At 55.6% G+C, this 18,498-nt stretch overlaps 2 protein-coding genes across 2 annotated transcripts; both read right to left on the reverse strand.

Moving 5' to 3' along the window:
- Positions 1 to 1,530: 1,530 nt before the first annotated feature.
- On the reverse strand, positions 1,531 to 8,033 carry TSR1 (TSR1 ribosome maturation factor). Its single transcript, XM_084493197.1, has 15 exons — positions 7,901 to 8,033; positions 7,706 to 7,809; positions 6,838 to 7,054; positions 6,624 to 6,758; positions 5,689 to 6,116; positions 5,207 to 5,366; positions 4,830 to 4,981; positions 4,318 to 4,520; positions 3,628 to 3,790; positions 3,287 to 3,397; positions 3,017 to 3,149; positions 2,517 to 2,633; positions 2,132 to 2,272; positions 1,960 to 2,034; positions 1,531 to 1,888 (listed from the first exon to the last, which is right to left on the reverse strand). Exons 1-15 carry the CDS (start codon positions 7,977 to 7,979, stop codon positions 1,710 to 1,712), a joined length of 2,397 nt encoding a protein of 798 aa, XP_084349323.1. The 5' UTR covers positions 7,980 to 8,033; the 3' UTR covers positions 1,531 to 1,709.
- Positions 8,034 to 9,483: 1,450 nt separating this feature from the next.
- Positions 9,484 to 18,482, reverse strand: POLDIP2 (DNA polymerase delta interacting protein 2). The gene is made up of 11 exons (XM_084493203.1): positions 18,255 to 18,482; positions 16,735 to 16,816; positions 15,972 to 16,069; positions 15,004 to 15,100; positions 14,438 to 14,513; positions 13,766 to 13,873; positions 13,402 to 13,538; positions 12,386 to 12,412; positions 12,075 to 12,200; positions 11,540 to 11,619; positions 9,484 to 9,978 (listed from the first exon to the last, which is right to left on the reverse strand). Exons 1-11 carry the CDS (start codon positions 18,461 to 18,463, stop codon positions 9,864 to 9,866), a joined length of 1,155 nt encoding a protein of 384 aa, XP_084349329.1. The 5' UTR covers positions 18,464 to 18,482; the 3' UTR covers positions 9,484 to 9,863.
- Positions 18,483 to 18,498: the final 16 nt, after the last annotated feature.

Consider the following 18,498-nt stretch of genomic DNA (forward strand, 5'->3'; position numbering starts at 1 on the left):
AGGTCCTGGTGGCCCTACTGGGGGTTCTGGTGGTGATATTCGGGGTTTTAGTGGCCCTATTTGGGGTTGTGGTGGTCCTATTAGGGGTTCTAGTGGCCCTATGGTCTTGCAGGGTTCTGGGGCTCGCTCCTGAAGCCGTATGGGATCTCCCACAGACACAGTGGGGCTCCCCAATGCTCGGGGCTTTCTGCAGCATGGATTTGATTTCCCCCTTCACAAAGCTGCGAACAGCCTGCAGGGGCAGCCTGGTGGTAAAGTAAGGCAGGTGGGTAACCAGGTTGGAGAGCTGGGGGTGGATCCCTGCTCCTGGAGGGAAGGAGGAGGGGGGGATGCAGCCCCGCTGGCACGGCCCTGCTGCCCCAAAAGGTGCTGGAGGAGCGGGGGGAGAGCCCAAAGCGAGGAGCTGAGGTGCTACAGAAGCACTCAGGGCTCCTTTGCTGTAGGTAAAGGCAGTGGTGGGTCCCGCTGGGGGCACAGGGATGAGCGCAGGAGGAGCAGCTGCCACCCACAGCACCTTAGGGAAGCGGTGCCTGCAGGGGAAGGCGCCCCAAGCAGCAGCAGCTCAGCCATCCCTTAAAAAAAGGGAGAAATCCTGCCCATCCCAGGGATCTGACTGATGATGTCCTGGTGATTTTGGAGGAAGAAATGGAGGCGAGCACTCCCTGGCTCCCCTCTCCCAGCAGGGAGCTGCCTCCAGCCCTGCCCTGCCCCGTCCTTCTCCCCCCTGCGCTGTCCCAGGGCGGTACAAACCCTGCCACCAGCAGCAGCTGAGCAAACAGCCCCAACCTCCAGCTGGAAAGGGCTGGCGGAAGCTCTGCTCCCCCTCTCCGATGTGCTGCAGAGGCAGAAGCACGCCCGGTGCCCTCTGCAGCCCTGGAGCAGCACGTTTTGGGTGCTGGGGGCCAGCTGCTGCTCTCCCAGGAGCCAGCTACGAAGCTGGGGGGGGAAAAAGGACGAAGCTGCTGAGCCAACAGGAGGTGGGGGAGGCCTGGCTGCGCTCTCAGAGCAGTTCCAGGCAGTCTCCAGGAGAGCGTTTGGTTTGTGCTGTGTGGGGGAAACGTGGACCTGAGCTCCCCCAGGAAGGGAAATGGGAACAGAGTGGGGGCTCTAGCAGCGAGAGCCCCGCTCTGAGTTTGTGCAGAGGGATTTATATGCTCCTGAGAACAGATGGACAGCCCCAGAGGGCTGACAGCTTCTCTGAAGAAATAAGCAGGTGGTGGTCCCTGCAGCCCCAAATCGCTTCGTTACAAAGCCGAAGGTCACTCCTAGGGACTGGGAAGCGAAGCACTGCTTGTTCTCCCCCAGCCCAGCCCTGCAGCTCAGGAAAAGGCCTCGAGGGAGCTGCACTTCGCCACGCCCCAGCTGCTACTTCACCTTTCTTTCCCTGTGTCCTCAACAACGTCCAGCAAACTCGTACGACAAAGCAAAATCCCCTCAGCCACTGCCGGGGCAGGGCAAGGACAGGGAGGAGCCCCCGAGGGTTCACAGCCTCCAGAGCCAGCCCCCACCGAGACACAGGGACTTCAGAGATTTTTAAAAACAGCGTTCATTAAAATAAATAGCTGCAGCTGCTACCTGAGCACCAGCTGTTGAGACAGCTGCCCTGGCACCAACAGGGCCAGGACATCAGCGCTGTCCCCACGCACACAGGCCGAGGACACGTCGGAGAGGCTAAGGCACCGTCTGCGTTGGCCGCGCTGCCTGCAGGCTCATTCCATTTCCACCTCCTGCAGGGGCAGCGCGCTCTCGCTCCTTGCCCAGGGCACGGGCTCCGGGACGTAGGGATCGTAAGTCCATTTGGGGAACACCCGCTTGTAGAGGTTGAGCAGCACGGTGTCCTGCGACTTCAGCTGGCCGTCGAAGTGGCACTTCATGTGCCCGTGGGTACCTAGGCAGCGAGAGGAGGCCGTTAGCTCTCTGCTGCCCACCGTGAGAGAGGAAACGCAGAACCCGACCTACCTAACGGCTCCTTGATGTGTCCCCGACGACCCCATTTTGTCCTCAGCTCCACCGGTTTAAACCACATCACGTCCTCTGGAGATCAAAGCAGGGAAGGAGGTGAGGAAGGGGCTTTGTTACCCAACCACGGCCGCTCCGAGTTCTGCTCCCGCAGCCCAGAGCCGCGCCGTACCTCTGTTAAAGAACATGTAGCGCACCACCGCCGTCTTGGTGAAGATCTTGAAAGGGTGGCCGCTGAGCACCAGCCGCTTGATGATGATCCTGTCGGGGTCCACGGCCAGCAGGGACCCCGTGGCGATGAGGTCGTGCATTCCTGCAGGGCGCAGTCGTTACCACGCCGGGCCCTCACCTCCCTCACACCACAAACCCTTCCCCAAATCGTTCCAGGCCCAGAGCAACCCCAAAGTAGGAACAAAGTGGCTGTGATAACTCAGCTCCTTCCATGTTCATCTGCTCAAACAGCACAAAGGCCAAGTCTTTTCCAAGCCGTGCTTTCTGAATACCTGCAATTCAGAAGTAGGGTACACAAAGCCTGCTAACATTTGTGTCCAACTCACCGTTACTCCTCTGTTTAAAAAGCAGCACTGAGGCAGGAGGGAAAGTGATGGGAGCATACACGGTCACCACCAGGGCAGCATCCGGGCGCAGGAAACGCTCCAGCTTGTGCTTATCAGCTAGGACAGAACAACAATGATCAAACTGAGCCCAACGGCAGTCCTCAGAGCGCTGGGAAACCCCATCAAGCTCTGCCCTGGCAGCAAAAAACAGGCCACGTGCAGTGCTTCTCTGCTGGTGGAGAGTATTGGAATGAAAGGGATGCTCTGAGCTCCCAGCTGGCTGCACGCAGCCTGCCACCAGCTTGCCAGGACCAGAAAACCACGCTGCCCGAGCCCCCACGCTACTTAGAGTCCCCCCTGGAAGCCTCAGCGCCTAGGTGTGAGTCGTCAGAAGTTCCTTCAGCCAGGTTCAGACATCGTGGCTAAGACATCACGGGCTTCCTGCCCTGGGAACCCCAGCCCGGCCGCTCTCTCTCCCCCCACAGCGGCCCCTCACAAACCTGAGGTGTGCTGGGAGAAGAGGGGGGATGCTCGGAAGCGCCTGAAGCCGCAGTGGAAGATGAGCTCCTCCTTGGCTCTCACCGGCTCGCTGCTGGTCGGATGGCGCCGCACCAGGAAATTCAGCACAGACATCTGCAGGAGAGGCAGCAGCGTGAGAGGCTGGGAGCAGCGTGGGCAAACAACCAAAGGCAGAGCAGACGGCAACAAAAACTGCAGCAGTGACAAATTCCCTTGGCAAAGGGTTCCCAGAATCAGCTGTATTTGGTCACCTTTTGCTCGTGAGGAAGCAGGGCGAAGAGGACGAGCGGCTTCCCTTCTCTGAAGCTCTCCATCACCCCGACAGGGACGTTGGAGATGTGAAGTGTGACATACCAGCCGACCTGCCGAGAGAGGATGAGCTGTGAGCATTTCTTTCAATAGAAACGGGGTCTGGAGAACCACAGGGCTAGGGAGGGAAGCCAGGAGAGCAGCACCAGCTGTACTTGTGGCATCAGGCTAAGAGCCGCCTGGCTGAACCATCCACGCGGCCACCTCCCTGCCAAACCTCTCCCACTAGGGGCAAGGGAACGTGGCAGGGAAGAGATGGAAATGTGAGAGGAAAGGAAGTTACCAAAGCTCCTTCGGCCTCCTCTTTCTCTATCTGCCGGAAGAGGTGCTTCCTGGTGCAGAAGAAGTCCTGGAACTGGAAAATCCTCGCGTAGTCCCGTGGGAGGTTTTCTTTGGGGTCCCACGGAGAAGTCCTGAAGCTCTTGAGCCCTCTGTACTTCTGGAACCTAAGGGACAGACAACAGGAAAGAAAACGCTTTACAAATCCACAGGGAGTCACTTTCAGAAAGGGCAAATAGAGCAAAGCAAACGTTAGTTTTCACAGAAAAGATCTTAGAGAAGGGAGAGGTAAGCACAGCAGCTGAGTGAGGAAACCACCCACGCAGAAGGCGGTCACATCGCTGCAGAAGACAAGAAATCCCTGAGCTCCTCGTGCACTCAGTGCTTGCCGAAAAGAGAAGCCAAGAGGCTTCACCAACCCAAGCAGCTGCTGAGATGCACACTACAACCTGCCCTCGCGTTAGGGCTCTGCCACGCTCCCTCTCCCAGCTCAGGCCCGGCTCTCTCTGCCTTGGGGAACTGCACACTGCCCCAGTAGCATCTCCGCTGGAAGCCTCAGAGCCTAAAGGTTCATCTTCACAAGTTCCTTCAGCCAGGTTCAGACATCGTGGCTGAGACATCACAGGCTTCCTGCCCCACCCTCACAGCCAGGCCCCTTCCAGCCCCTCTCCCTGCACGGCTCACAGATCCTCACCGCACTCTGGCGGGCACATCACGCGGCGTGTCCACCTCGTCCGGGAACATCTCGTCCATTCTCTCCTGCTTGAATTTCTCCAGCATTTGCTCATCTTCCTCCACCTTCTCATCGTACTGGTCGTCCCGCACGCACTCGGACACGGTCATGGTCTCACACTCCTCCTCTGAGTGTTCCTCTTCCTCCGCGCTGCTCTCCCCCTCCTGATACAGGAGAGCGCAGAGCCCGTGAGCACACAAACTGTTGTTGGTGTCTGCACAGCCCCAAAAACTCTGTATTTGGGCAGCGTGAGCCATGGCTACAACACAGTCCCTCATTTTGGTAGCAAACAGCCCAAAGAAGCAACAGGATACGTGTGAGAGGTCTCATAGAAAGAAGGATGGAAAGGATGGAAAGCCAGACAAGTCCTAGCTCAGTGCTGGGCCCTTTCCTGGAGAAAGCTGGAAGGACAGGACTGTGCTAGGATATCCTACAGCACCCAGATCAGCGACACTATTAATTTATAGAAGTACCTGGGAAGCTGCTTCTTCCATCATATCGTCATCGATGTCATCATCCACGTCACCATCTTCATCGCTGCCCTCCTTGTCCTCCACGATCCAGGCAGCCTGGTACTTGGACGTGCCCCTGGGGACCTTCACCACCCTGTCTGCCCGCTGAGAAGCTGTGGGATTCCCAGCAGCAGTCAGCACAGGAAGAATTTCCCCCCTGCCTCACATCACAACGGCCACGACCACCTCCCGAGCCACCAATTCCCTGCACAGGATCTGTCAGAGCCTCGACAAGGCAGGGACGATGTAACCCTGGCTCCTCCGCAGCCATCCCACTGATTCTAACAACCCCTTAAACAGAGACAAAGGAAAAGCAGGGAAATCCTGCTGCTACTCACCCTCTGCTTCCTGCAGCTCTTCTTCAGTTGGCCACGTCTGTTCCCCTTCCATGGGGTCAGGAACCACTTCTGACTGCAAGGACTCCTGCTTGCTCGCGTCTGCCTTCATCAGGAGCTTTACATCTTCCTCCATCTCTTCAGTGCCGTTCACACAGTCCTCCTGAAGGGCAAAAGCAGAGTCCCCAGCTGGGAAGAGGTGCAACTGAAGCCAGCCCTCGGTCTGAAACAAAGGCCTAACTCCTCCCACAACCCTCCCTGCCAAAAAATATCCCTGCCCTGACAAGTAACAGCAGGAACTCCCTTGGTTGTGTTGTAACCCAACAGTAATCACATGCTGTGCGCAGAACTGCACCTTTCCTCTCTTCACACAGCTCCATGTTCCCCCCGCCCTCGACCACACACCCCAAATTGTCTTTTTCGGGAGGAAAGTTTCAAAACTCTGTGTTTTAAGGGGCCCGGCAAAGCCCCGAGCTCCCACGCACCTGCACATCCATGTCCTGCGTCTTTTTCCGTCCCTTCACCACCCGGGGGTTCAAAGAGAGGGGGTCGGGGGGCGCGTCCACCTGGCTCATCTGGAAGTCCCCGTGCCCCACAATGTGCACCAGGCCGTTCACGTCCAGGGGCTGGCCCCGGACAAAGCCGGACACCTTCAAGGTCCCGACCCGGTCGCTCTCTGGGCTGGGCAGGAATTCGGCAGCGTAGGCAAGGAGGTGAGCCCGCCTGTCCCGAAAAGCGAGGTGCCGCTGCTTCTGCGTGGCGAGGTGCCTGAGCAGCAGCGAGGATTCCTGCTCCGTGTTCAGGGAGAAGAGCTTGGCCTCTGGAAAGCGCTTCTCGATGACTTTGGAAAGTTTCTTCTTGGCGTCGATCCGCTTCTTCGGCGGCAAGTCAGTGCCCCCCGGCACTGCAAGAGCTACGGCACAGGGCAGAGGTCACCGTTAGGTTTTTACGCCCCTTTACCCAAAGGCTGTGTTAATGCTTGGTGATCTGCAACCCAAACAACCAAACGAGATGGACACTACAAGCTACAGAGGCAGCCTCACCCCTTCAAAAGAAAAAATAGAACATAAAACTTGTCTTCGGATATAAAATTTTAAAAGAGACCATGGAGATAGGGACTGAGGCACTGAACTTAGCAAGAACGCATCTGAATCCTTTTGCTCTGCGTGCCTGAACAGCCACCAGGCACCTACAGGCACCAAGGACACCTTTTTACCTCTAGCACTGCCCTACCAGGATGATAACACACAGAGGCAGCACAACAGTGGCATTTACCTGACCTATACGCAGAAACAGAGATGCTGAAGACCTGTGGTCACCTATTTCCATAAGGAGTTTTTGTTTATTACAACACTAAGCCCCCATCGAGCACCCCCTTGGATCTGTAGCCCACAAGAAGCCCCTGATGTGTCTTTCTTACCATAGCTGGGGAGCCCCTGTGCGAAGAGGCAGGAGAGGCAGTACTCCCCTGCGCTGTCCCAGCCTTCCACAGGATCCAAGATGAACAGGAGGGAGTCGGCGACTTTGGCTAGGTCTAAGGCAGCGTGCAGATCCCCTGAGCACAAAACACCTCCGTTAGCGGGGCTGCCACGAGTTTGGAGCCAAAACTTCCCAGACCAGCAGCGTTTCCTCACCTGTCTGCGCTGTCACAAACCGCCAGCGCTGCTTGAGCTGGGGGCAGAGGAGGGCGAAGCCCCCAGCCTTCCCCTCGTCCACGCGGAGCACGGCCGAGTCCTGGCTCTGCAGCAGGCGGAGGGCGGCGTGTGCTGCAGCCCTGCCGTGCAGCGGCACCACAACCACCAGGTGCGGGGGCCCATCCCTGCTGCCCAAACTCCGCTTCTCCGCCAGCACCTGCGGGCAGAGCCCCAAGAGTGTGAACCCCAGCGCCAGGAAGCCCTGCTCAGCCCTGTAATGCCTCACTAGCCCCATAGATCCCAAGCAGCAGTAGAACCACGGAATTATTAAGGTTGGCAAAGCCCTTCAAGATCATCTGGTCCAACCACCCCCCTACCACCACTGTCAGCCACTGAACCACGTCCCCAAGCACCACACCTACCCATTCCTTGAACACCCCCAGGGGCTGTGGTGACTCTACCACCTCCCTGGGCAACCCGTCCCAGTGCCTGACTGCTCTTTCTGAGCAGAAATGTCTCCTCATTCCCAACCTGAACCTCCCCTGGCACAACTTGAGGCCATTCCCTCTGGTCCTATCACCAGTTATCTGTGAGCAGAGGCCGACCCCAGCTCCCCACCCCTTCCTTTCAGGCAGTTGCAGAGAGCAATGAGGCCTCCCCTGAGCCTCCCCTTCTCCAGCCCAAACACCAAACTCCAGGCCACTCCCTGCAGCCCTATCACCTGTGAGCTTTTACACCAGAAAACTCCCCTAACCCTGCACAAACATGCAAGATTCGGGAAACTTTCCGCTGCCAAACCCCATCCAGCCACAGAACCATGGCTCTGACCCTCCCCCAGCCCTCCCCAACCCACCCCCCAGCCCCTCACCGCCTCCTTGCGCTGCCGGCGGAGCTGCAGGGCCTGGTGCCTCCGGTCCGCCCTGCCCAGCTCGCGGCGCTGCCGGCGGCTCTGCACCTTCACGGGGACTCTGCCTGAAGGGGGAGGAAGAACAAAAACCGGTCAGGAAGCGGCTGAGGCAACTCGGGACCCTCCCGGGACCCTCCCGGGGCCGTCCCGGCTCACCCGCGGCCCCCCGCCGCTTGCCGCCCTTGTGGGCCTTGTTCTGCTGTTTCAGCGGCCCGGCCCGGTGCGCGCCCGCCATGCTGCCGCCTCACCGCCCGCCACTTCCGCCGCCCCGCCTAACGTCACTTCCGCCGCCGGCGGCCGTGACGTCAGGGGGAGGGGGAGGAGGAGGGGGAGGGCACAAGATGGCGGCGCCGAGGGACGGCGGAGGCGGGGGGCGGTACCGCGGGGAAATAAATAAGAAACAGGAGAGCGAACCGCTCCTTCAGCAGTTTATTGGTGGTGTCCGTACAGATCCCCGTGCCCCGCCGCCCTTTTTTTTTTTTTTTTTTTTGACAGCGATTCTTGACAAGGGATTTTCATTAATAAATGCCTGACAATCCGTTCTAATCAATCGATTCCTGACAAATAGTGTTTCCCGAGAAATAGCGTCAGGGTTTCCCGAAAAATAGGGTTAAGCTTTGACAGCAGCGGTGCGATTGCCCAGGAGGATGAGGTCGGCACCCCCAGGGGGAGGCAGGGCGGCTGTAAGGCAGAGCAACGCCCTGCCTGACAGGGAAAAAGTCACAGAAGGGAAAAGGCGGGTGAAAAACAAGCATTATTTAAGCAGTAGTAATTAATTCTCCTTATACAGGTGGCTGCTGGCTGCAGGACAGGATCCAGGCTCTCCCCGTCCTTGCCCACCAGCTGTGACAGCCCCACACTGCCTCCAGAGCCAAAAGCGAAGAGGGCAGGACTCAAAACCAGGAAAAACAGCCCTGTGAGTGATTTATCCCTCACTATTTAAGCAAGGCTAGGGAAAGGAGCAGTTTGAGACTCTTTCTGCCTAGGCTTCCCAACACAAAGCCACCAAAAAGCCTCTGCCCCCTGCAGAGCCCCCGCCTGAGACAGGCAGCAGCAGCCATGGAGGCTCACGACCCTTGGAGCTGCTGATTTGCACGGTGGCCCTACACACGTAGAAGCAAAATCCCCACAGATCCACGCACGGTAAGCTTACGGGCATTTCACTGACCTGTGCGGTGCCTGCGGCACACAGGACCCAAAATCACACCCTGCTGAGCTGAGTGAGCAAGAGCAGAAGCCAGGCGCTACCTCACTGCGGGCAGCTACTCCAGGTTGAAACAATCAACTCCTGGCAAAGCACAAACTCCCAAGAAAACAGAGCCACGTTTTGTATTCCTAGAGCTCAGCAAGCCTTCATGGGGCAGGAGGCTGCTTGCCCACACGCCCTTAGCTCCCCTGCACTACCGCAGCTGCACACGAAGGCACCCGGCAGGCTGCTCACAACCCACCTCTCCCCCTCTGTGCCCTCTCCCCCAGCACAAAACGAGCTTTGCATCGCTCCAGCGCAGAGCCCAGGCAAGCTGAGCAAGGGGGAGCACAGCTCACGGGCTGCTCTGCCACACACTGGCTCGATCCCAGAAAGCAGCTGCATTGCAGGAAGGCTGCGCCTCGCCAGGGAAGCCGAGCTTCCCAAACACATCCTCGCTGCTGCCTTCTGGCTGAGCCAATTCCTCTTTACAGCTGGGCGAGGAGGGAGCCAGGAGGCAAAGCCCGGGCCTCGGATTACAAAGGAAGACTGGTTGCAACTGGAAGGGCCAGTTTATTAGAGAAACCTCACATGGCAGAGAATTCACAACACGGTGGAGAGGTTCCGGGCTCGCTGAGGGGAAATCTTCTTCTGCAGCAGCACAGCTCGACGGTCCCCAGCTCCAACCCCAGCGGCTGCCACGAAGGGAAGGGTTAACGGTAACACAGCTTATGGTTACAAGCAGCCTGAGAGAGCCAGTACTAAAGTTCCAAAAAAAAAAGAGAAAACAAACAGCCTCCCCCCGTTAGACAACGGTTAAAACGAAAATGGTTTAAAAGGTTTAAAAGCTCCGTGTTCCTGGCTGCGGCACGAGGGGGAGGCAAAGGGCTACAACACACACAGTTCTCGGTGGGTCCCGGCGCTCCCGCTGCTCTACCAGTGAAGGCCGGACGGGGGGGTCTTCTCGTCTTTGTTGCTTTCCAGAGAAAAGGGTGGGATTCGGACATCGAAATGGGAGCCGTCGGGCCTCTCAAATCGGAAAGTGCCCCTGCAAAATAAGGGCAGAGATCACGCTGAGGGCAGGGAACACGCAGCCGGTCGTCAGCAGCTAGGAGGTAAGAAACAAGCTCGTCTGTATCCTGCAGAGGGGCTCTGGGGCTGCGTTTGCAAGGTCGGCTCGGCAGTGAGCACATCTCTGCCAAGATGACTCATTTATTGGAAGGCTCCCGGGCAGTTTACATCACATCTCTAATCCACTTTTCCTGAATAAAGATGTCACGATTGGATCCTCCAGGAGGTGAGCGCACTCCAAGCATCTGCAGCAGTGTTTACCTCACACCCGTCCCACAGGAGGCAGAACCACCAGAGCTATTTTTACAAACCGATTACAAGTGAATTCGGATGCGTGTTCCCTGGCAGAAGCCCCACTAGTCGTCTGTGATAACACCAAATCTCATTACGGATGCAATTTGCAACAGCTCCTGCTTTGCATTTCAGAAAAGGGCACTGAAGAACCGAGTCTGGCTGTCCCTGAACGCACGAGGGATTTGCCACGTCCCTGGAAGCAGTCCCACTGCCCTGAGACGCAGAGCACGGGCACAAGGGCTGCAGAGAGTAACGGGTCTCACGTCACAGAAAGCACACAACAAAAAACGACTTCAAGCTGAGCAGCTTCTGAGCTTCAGAGCCTTTATCTCCTTCCCTTCAGGGTGTATGCAGAGAAAGGGGGCAAAAAATGCAAACGCTACGTCTATTTCTGTTCCCCAGGACATACATTCAGGCCACTCACAGTGCGGAACGTGTCAAACACGGCTGTATCTGGTAGACAAAAAGCTGCTCTCACATTTTTCCCCAACTCAAAGGCAGCTTAACATCTGAAACAGATTTACTGAGACCACAGAGACCTGTCACACAGCAGGCAAGAGGTGGCTGCACGTTTCTTCTTCAGAGACAACACTGAATGCGCTAACCCAGTTGAAATGTAAAACAAGAGGAAATTGCTTTAACCCCACAGCACAGCAAAACACACCTCGGGCTGAGCGCCTTCCTGCCTGCACTTAGACAGGAGGGGATTTGGGTGCAAATTAAACTGAAGACCTTGGCTGGAGTAACCCCACACGCTAATTCTTTGTGGACACAGAACTGCACAGCTTCACTCAGGGACAAAAACCAAAGCCCAGCAAAAGGGCAGTCCTCTCCAAAGAGCAGGAATCCTTGTGCACACACCTCTGCTGCCTAGGGAAACACCAGCGTGAAGCCTCATCCCTTGCAGCAAGCACTGAAAAGGGCAGAAACCGAGTGCAGCAGCAGGTGATGAAGAATTGCTTCATGTCTTTTCAGTCCAGCCCAGCACAGACCAGAGGAGGAGGAGAAGTTTACCCGGAGCCTCTCTTGGTGCAGAGACTCAAGAGCTCTCCTTACCATGAGCTGGGATTAGTGCTCCCAAGAAGCTGCTCATACAAAGACCCCTTTTAATTACCAAATGCGTCCCGGCCAGTCCGTTTCCACCCACCTTGAAGCCACAGCTCCAGACTGCACACTCTGCATCCCAGCTGAGCGCTGTGGGGTCCTACATCTAAACCACTACTGCAGTAATAAGTGCTTCTTACCACATGTGACCACTGGATGCCTGCAGGGAGACGTGACTGCTGTACTGAAATGCTGGCTGTTCTTTGGATAGAACTGGCTCCTGAGGAGACAAGAAGAGACCACTCTACATCAGCAACGGATCTTTGGATTCCTCCACAGACAGGCATCAACAGATGTACACAGCGAGAAGAAAAAGAGAATCACAACCTTCATTATGACATTTGGCACCAGTTCCTCTTTTCTGCTTCTTAACATCTAAGCATCGCTCCCAACTACACGGCAAACAACCTGCCCAGTGAGCAGCACCAGAATTACTGATTATTCCAGTTTCCCCATTATCAGTCAGTTATGAGCATTCTTTAACGCTCACTGTGAGATTTCAATTCACACAAACTAATACCAAATAAAAACCTTACTTTCCCCCCCCCCCCCCCACTGCCTATTTTCTGTTCCACACATTTCTTTTGCCCGCTAAGCAATCTCCTGGCAAACCAATCCAAGAGAGAGGACTCCAGCAAAGAGCTCACTTCCCACCAGAAGCTGCACAATACCTACCCTTCCCACAACACCGCGGCCTCGGACTGTTTCTAAGGTGCCGGACAAGCTAAATATCCTCCAGTGCCGTTCTCGGAGCTGTACCACTTCGCTGTCAAGGTTCTCCAAGCGAATACAGTAGCGCCACTGGATGGAAGAGAAATTGTTATTAACAACGAGCATCAGCTGCAAACAGTTGATAACCCACAGCCGATACTGGGAAACAGTTGCCAGGCAAGGGCTACTCTCCCTCAGAGCTTATCACACGGCAGTGATGCCACAGCAAATAAACTCCTTCCCTTTAGCTGCTTCGCAAAACAAAAGGCACTTACCCAGTAGACATGGGAATTCTGGGCTTCCTGTCAAGAGAAACAAAAGACTTTAGCAGCTGCCCTTCAACGCTCAGCGCCAAAACCTCTTCAGCTGTCAGCACAGCACAAGCACGGGGGCTCTCGCTCCACGCCAGCCTGACGCAGACAACTCACATGAGCGCAGGGACAGCTGCTCCCCGAAGCAGCCCAGCAGTTACCGCCTGGCACTGGCTCTGCTCGAGACATGTAATCACGAGCTGGGAGGTTGGCAGGGATCTCGTGACTAGGGAGGGTCGATCTCCATCTTAATTACGCACTTTCTACAGCTCTAAAACCACCCGTTTCCTCCGTTTCCTTGCTTTCAGGCACCTGTTTTCCCCGACGAGGTTAGGACAAACATCAGTTGGGCTCCACACAAGCTGCAGCTCCACACCAGAACATTCGCCCGTCACAGCAGCTGTGCTCAGAACTCAAACTGCTGCTGTAATTCCCAGCCCTCCCGCTCAGAAGTCTGTTGGAGCCTTATTATTTTGGGAGGCCCACGTGAAGATGCTATGAAGTGTGCGTGGTTACCAGCTAAATCCAGTCTGTAGCCAAACCCTGTAACCTGCATCAGAGCCAGGAAGCGGGTCAGCACCCGCCAACCTCACCACTGGCAGGATAACGGGCTCGTTATCTGGGCAGATGGCCTTGGTGCCACCTCACGCACATGCCCAGCTGCAACTGAGGCACTAAAGGGCCAGTTTACAAGTTTTCCTAAATATCTTGCTAACGGTGTTCTGCAGAGAAGCCCAGGGTATTCCCCATCCTACAAATAACAAGAGAAAGCCAATCTGCAGGAGTCTCCAAAACACTAATGACAAATATTTCCATACTGGTACCTCTGCTGGACATAATGACAACAAAATTACAACTGGGATTAAAAAGTGATTTCTCCAGTGAGCAGAAGGTACCTTCAGCGAGTGAATTGCCCTCAGAAAAACATGCAAGTGAACCAGCTCACAGCACTAACGCAGCCAGATGCAGCACACACCTACCCGCATGCCCATATAGAAAGGGATGACCGTGACTCGGATGTTCTCTGTGGTTTCTCGGTGCACATCGGAGAGCTCCAGCCAGGGGTGGTTCTTCTCCTGCCACGCACACAGCGTATCCCTTGCTACAAAAGGTGGAACTGTGAGGAGGGAAAGATTGGAGTTCATAAACGTGTTGCAGCCACATCCCCTCAGCAACTGCCTGCAGAGTTACAAACGATTACTTAAAGGAGGCTTTACTGTAACAAAATCCAAACCAGACCACAATTTTCACACTATATCCAAGATAATGGCCTCTGGATAATTGTCACAGACACCCCAAGCATCTGGCTGGCTCTGGGGATTTACCTCAGAGGACAGAAGTTACCTTTTGTTTGGTCGTACATGAGAAACCTCTCAAAGAGCTCGTGCTGGATGGGCACTTGATCGGTGGAGCTGTAGGGAAGGATATCTTCATGGCTTACGTAGTCTAAACCTGGAAAAGAAACCCCAAAAGCAGTTGAGCTTCCAGCAAAGAGCAGCTCAAAGTCCCCAGCAGAGACACAGATCCCACTAGTGAGAAGTTAATGAAAAGACTTGGTAGCAGAAATCAATGTTGATACCATGATTGCAAGCAAGAAGGGAGGAAATGGGCCAGTAATAAACTCAGCAGCGTTCTCCTGGGATATTTCTGCATAGGATGGATTCTGGGATGATTCCCAGAAGGACTTTAGGCAGGAAATGCACATGACAAGAGACCTAGGTAGTGGTCCTGGTAATAAATAAAGCAGAACAGCTTGTATGCACCAGGGTGTGTGTATGGGATTTGTGTCTCCCTAGCTCAGTGTAGTCATGCCTTTGTCTGACCAGAGTCTGCCCAACTGATATCTCCCCAAAATGGCCTCACACATTTTAGTAATTCTGTTTTTTCTAGCAGGGCCACTACAGGAACGCCCTAAGTGCTCCACTACTTCGCTGGTAGGAGTAAACTTTCAAGACTGTTTTGAGCTCACCTCACAACAACCCGCATCTCCAGAGGTTAGAGGCACCCCTTACCCACCTGGTATGGCATAGAGGGCTCTGCTGTCATCATGATTTGCCAGGAACGTCACTGCTTCTGTCTGTGATCTCTGAGACTGAGAAAAGAGACATTTAAGTCTTTCAGAACGGACTGCTGCATGTCAGTTTGCACTTGTGCTTCAGTTTACTATCGTTCTTTGTACAGCACATAACATTTGGTTTATGTAACCAATTCACCTCAGAACATGCCCACTTTTAAGTTCCTCTGGACTAACTCTTCTCTCAAACAAGTGGAAAACATTTTCAGTGCTGCAACCCACGTTTATAATTACTTCCACGCACCAGAAAAGGAATGCCAACAGGAGGAGGAAGTGAGGTTGGAAAGGGTAAACATTATCCAGAAAACAGTCACATGACATTCCAGAATAGTTTTCTCAGGGAAATTACGACTTGAAAAACAAATCTGTCCTACAGGTTCCAAACGATCCCAGGACAAAGACCCAAGGTAGCCATCACAACCACTTAGAGCTACAGCCACTGACAGAAAAGCCTTCGCATCAGAGAAGGTATCTGAGTTTCAATAACAAGGTGACATTCGTTACTTACTATATGTGGACAATCCCGGGCATCTATTAGCACCTGGTAGTAGGTATGCGTTTTGCCCTTGACCTCTTTGGAACCATGGCCTGCCGCGTTCTCACTCCTGAAGAGAAAAGCAGAGCACTGAGCACGAGCACAAACACACTAACCCCTGCTTCAGCTGGGACTCGGAACGCGAGGGAGCTCACTTCAAGACAGCAGCAAGCCTTTGTTAACAGGACCAAGCACGTTCATAGCCAACGACTTCTTAAAATGCATTTCACAGGCTGTAATTGCTCGATTCCACCCAAATTAAACTCGCATCAGCCACTCATACAAGGCTAGGTGAGCCGAGATGACAACCAGCAGTGTTTCTCACAAGCACATCTCTCTTTTCAGACTCAGTTGTTCTCTCTGCTCAGCCCAGCCTCCTGGCTGGGGCAGGTATTCCTACTGCCCTCTTACTCCCTATCTGCTCACTCCTCACCCCCTTCCGAGTCCAAACACTCACTGGCATGCCTCCAAAACCAGTCAGGGGAAAACAAATTGAAGAGAGCAGAGAAGTGAATGGTGACTCAAGCAACAGAAGGATGAACTTGGCCTAGGGAGGGGTTGAAAGTGGACAGTGGGGGGAAGTTGGGGGGAAGTTGGGGGGAAGGCTGCTGACAAATCCAACTCACTGGCAACCTATAAAGGAAGCAGCCTGAAATTTTAACACAGGAGCAAGTTAAACTAAGCAAAGCAAAACTAAATTTTGCTTTATTAAAAAGACGACAGGATATTTTTTCCCTTTGTCTCACACACACACACTCTTCCTTCGTACTTCCATCCAGTCTCTAACAGAAAACCAATGCACGGTCTCTTATTTGAGCACCCCTCTTCCAGTTCATCTTCACACAAAACAGAACCACACCGCTGTCCTCAAGAAGCAGGAAACTTGCTAAGAAGTGCAAATGTAGCAGCACAATAGCATATAAACGTGAAAAAATCCTTACTTTTCTGTGACAGGAGAAGCAACATCTCGATCATAGAGCCTGGCTTGCCAGGGAAACAGAACTATTCCTCGATAGCCAAACACGCTGTGAAGAAAGAGCTGAAAGGAACAAATAACTGCGTTTGAATACACAGCTGGCTTCAGTCAGCTTAGATACAACAGGAAGCACGAGCCCAAAAGCCCCTTTTCTGAAAATATCTAAGGAAAAAGCTACCTCAGTTAACGAGAAACACTTGGAACAAGACTGAATGTGCTAGATGGGAATGCAGGTATAACCAGCACAGCAAAAACAGAGAGGGCACATGAACAGTTTGGGATGAGAGAACAAATCCACGTCCCCTCTGTCCCATAAAACTGAACGGCTCCACCAGTAACAAAGCACTGGAACATCCCACGTGCAGAAGGGCGAGCAGGACAGAAGGGACTGCCCAGGAACACAAACAGATCTGTGAGTCGTACACGCACCAATGACAAGTTCAGCTGCCGTGTCTCAGATTCAGCAATTGGTTCTTTTGCTGCTAAGGGGAGAAAATGCTTAAATAAAACCCACAGAGCAGATCTCTCTGCACGAGCAGCTCTGTCGGGTTGCAGATTCTTATCAGCTCGCCATTGTCAGATGACTGACAAACTGCAGACCCAGCAGGGACGAGGCACACTGGTCTGTGAAACCTCTGGCCTTCCACCACTACCCTGCAGGTCCCGCAGCCACCCGAGGGCTGTGGAAAGAGCCCAGGGGGTCAGCGCCGCGCCCCAGGAGCGCTCACCTGGCCCGTCTCGTATTTGCCATGCTGCTTCGGTGCCTCGAACACCCCCACTGTCTCCAGCACTTTGCCCTCGGGACGGTTCCTAGGAGCAAAGAGGCGGCTTGTCCCCAGCACTGCGCCATGCGGGGCGCACACAGAGCTGAGCCCCAGCCCCAAGCCTCCCACAGGGCATCGTGCTTCCCTGCCAGAGCCCTGCTCCCCAGCCTTCCACCCCCAGTACCCCCCCAACCCTCCCTTCCTACCTCACCAGACACCCCAGATCCCACCTTCCTCACTTGCCTCCCTCAGACCCTCCTAGATTCCCCTTTTCCCACCTCGTCCCCCCCAGACACTGCCAGATTCCACCCCACCTTTCCCACCTCAGCCCCCCAGGCCTCCCTCTCCCACCTTGCCCCCACCCAAACCCCCCAAAACCCCTCCTTTCCCACCTCACCCCCATGCAGACCCCTCCTTTCCCACCTTTCTCAGCATCCCCACCCCCCCTCAGCACCCCCAAAACCCCCTCACAGCCCCCTCAGCACCTTCTAAACCCACCTCAGCAACCCTCAAATGCCCTCACAGCCCTCTCAGCACCCCCTCATCCCTCTCAGTGCTCCCCAACCCCCCTCAATGCCCCCTAAACCCCCTCACAGTCCCCTCAATGCCCTCCTAAACCCCCTCAGCACCCTGAAAACCCCCTCACAGCCCCCTCAGCACCCCCTAAACCCCCATCACCCCAAAAACCCTCCTCACAGCCTCCTCAGCACCCCGTCAACCCATCACAGACCTCTCAGCACCCCTTAAACCCCTCTTCAGCACCCCCAAAACCCCCTCAGCACCCCTTAAATCCCCCTCAGAAACCCCTAAGCCCCTCACAGCTCCCTCAGCACCCCCTAAACCCCCTCAGAACCCTCCAATCCCCCCTCAGTACCCCCTAAACTCTCTCACAGCCCCCTCAACGTCCCCTAAACCCCCCAGCAACCCAAAAACCCTCCTCACAGCCTGCTCAGCACCCCCATAACCCATCACAGACCCCTCAACATCCCCTAAACCCCCTCGCAGCCCCCTCAACACTCCCTCAGCCCCCTCAGCACCCCCACAACCCCCTCAGCAACCCTTAACACCCCCTCAGAACCCCCTAAACACCCTCAGAACCCTACAACCCCCCTCAGCACCCCCCAAACCCCCCTCACAGCCCCCTCAGCACCCCCCAAAGCCCCTCACAGCCCCCTCACCGCCCCCCTAAACCCCCTCAGCACACCCCAAACCCCCTCACAGCCCCCTCAGCGCTCCCTCACCCCCCTCAGCACCCCCACAACCCCCTCAGCACCCTCTCAGCACCCCTTAAGTCCCCCTCAGCACCCCCTAAACCCCTCACACCCCCCTAAACCCCCTCAGAACCCTCCAACCCCCCTCAGCACCCCCCAACCCCCCCTCACAGCCCCCTCAGCACCCCCTAAACCCCCTCACCCCTTTAACCCCCCCCACTCCCCTCAGCACCCCCAAAGCCCCCCTCCCCACCTCCCCCCTCAGCGCCTCACCGCGACGACAGATGCCTCCGCGGCGGCAGCGGCGGCAACAGCGGCAAGACGACAGCCGCAGCAGCGGCAGCGGCGGCTCCCCCCGTTCCTAAAGGCGTCACCCCGCGTCCCGGGAGCCGTTCCCTCAGCGGCTCCCACAGCGGCAGCCCCCGGGCCCGGCACCGGCCCAGCGCGGCCGCCACGTACCGCCGAGCCGCGCCGCCCGACATCCCGCCGCCGGCCCACAGTGCACCGCGCGCCCCCT

The sequence above is a fragment of the Aythya ferina genome, assembly GCF_964211825.1.
Source record: "Aythya ferina genome assembly, chromosome: 19".
NCBI lineage: Eukaryota > Metazoa > Chordata > Aves > Anseriformes > Anatidae > Aythya > Aythya ferina.

What these genes read in the sequence shown, in the direction of transcription:
- POLDIP2 (XM_084493203.1), bottom strand. Translation starts at nt 18,463, where the DNA reads ATGTCGGGCGGCGCGGCTCGGCGGTACGTGGCGGCCGCGCTGGGCCGG. An exon ending in CGGAGGCATCTGTCGTCGCG is followed by an intron (nt 16,817 to 18,254) that starts GTGAGGCGCTGA and finishes CTTTGCTCCTAG; the next exon opens with GAACCGTCCCGAGGGCAAAG. An exon ending in GCTTCTCCTGTCACAGAAAA is followed by an intron (nt 15,101 to 15,971) that starts GTAAGGATTTTT and finishes TTTTCTCTTCAG; the next exon opens with GAGTGAGAACGCGGCAGGCC.
- TSR1 (XM_084493197.1), bottom strand. Translation starts at nt 7,979, where the DNA reads ATGGCGGGCGCGCACCGGGCCGGGCCGCTGAAACAGCAGAACAAGGCC. An exon ending in TGGAAGAAGCAGCTTCCCAG is followed by an intron (nt 4,521 to 4,829) that starts GTACTTCTATAA and finishes CTCCTGTATCAG; the next exon opens with GAGGGGGAGAGCAGCGCGGA. An exon ending in TTTTAAACAGAGGAGTAACG is followed by an intron (nt 2,273 to 2,516) that starts GTGAGTTGGACA and finishes TGCGCCCTGCAG; the next exon opens with GAATGCACGACCTCATCGCC.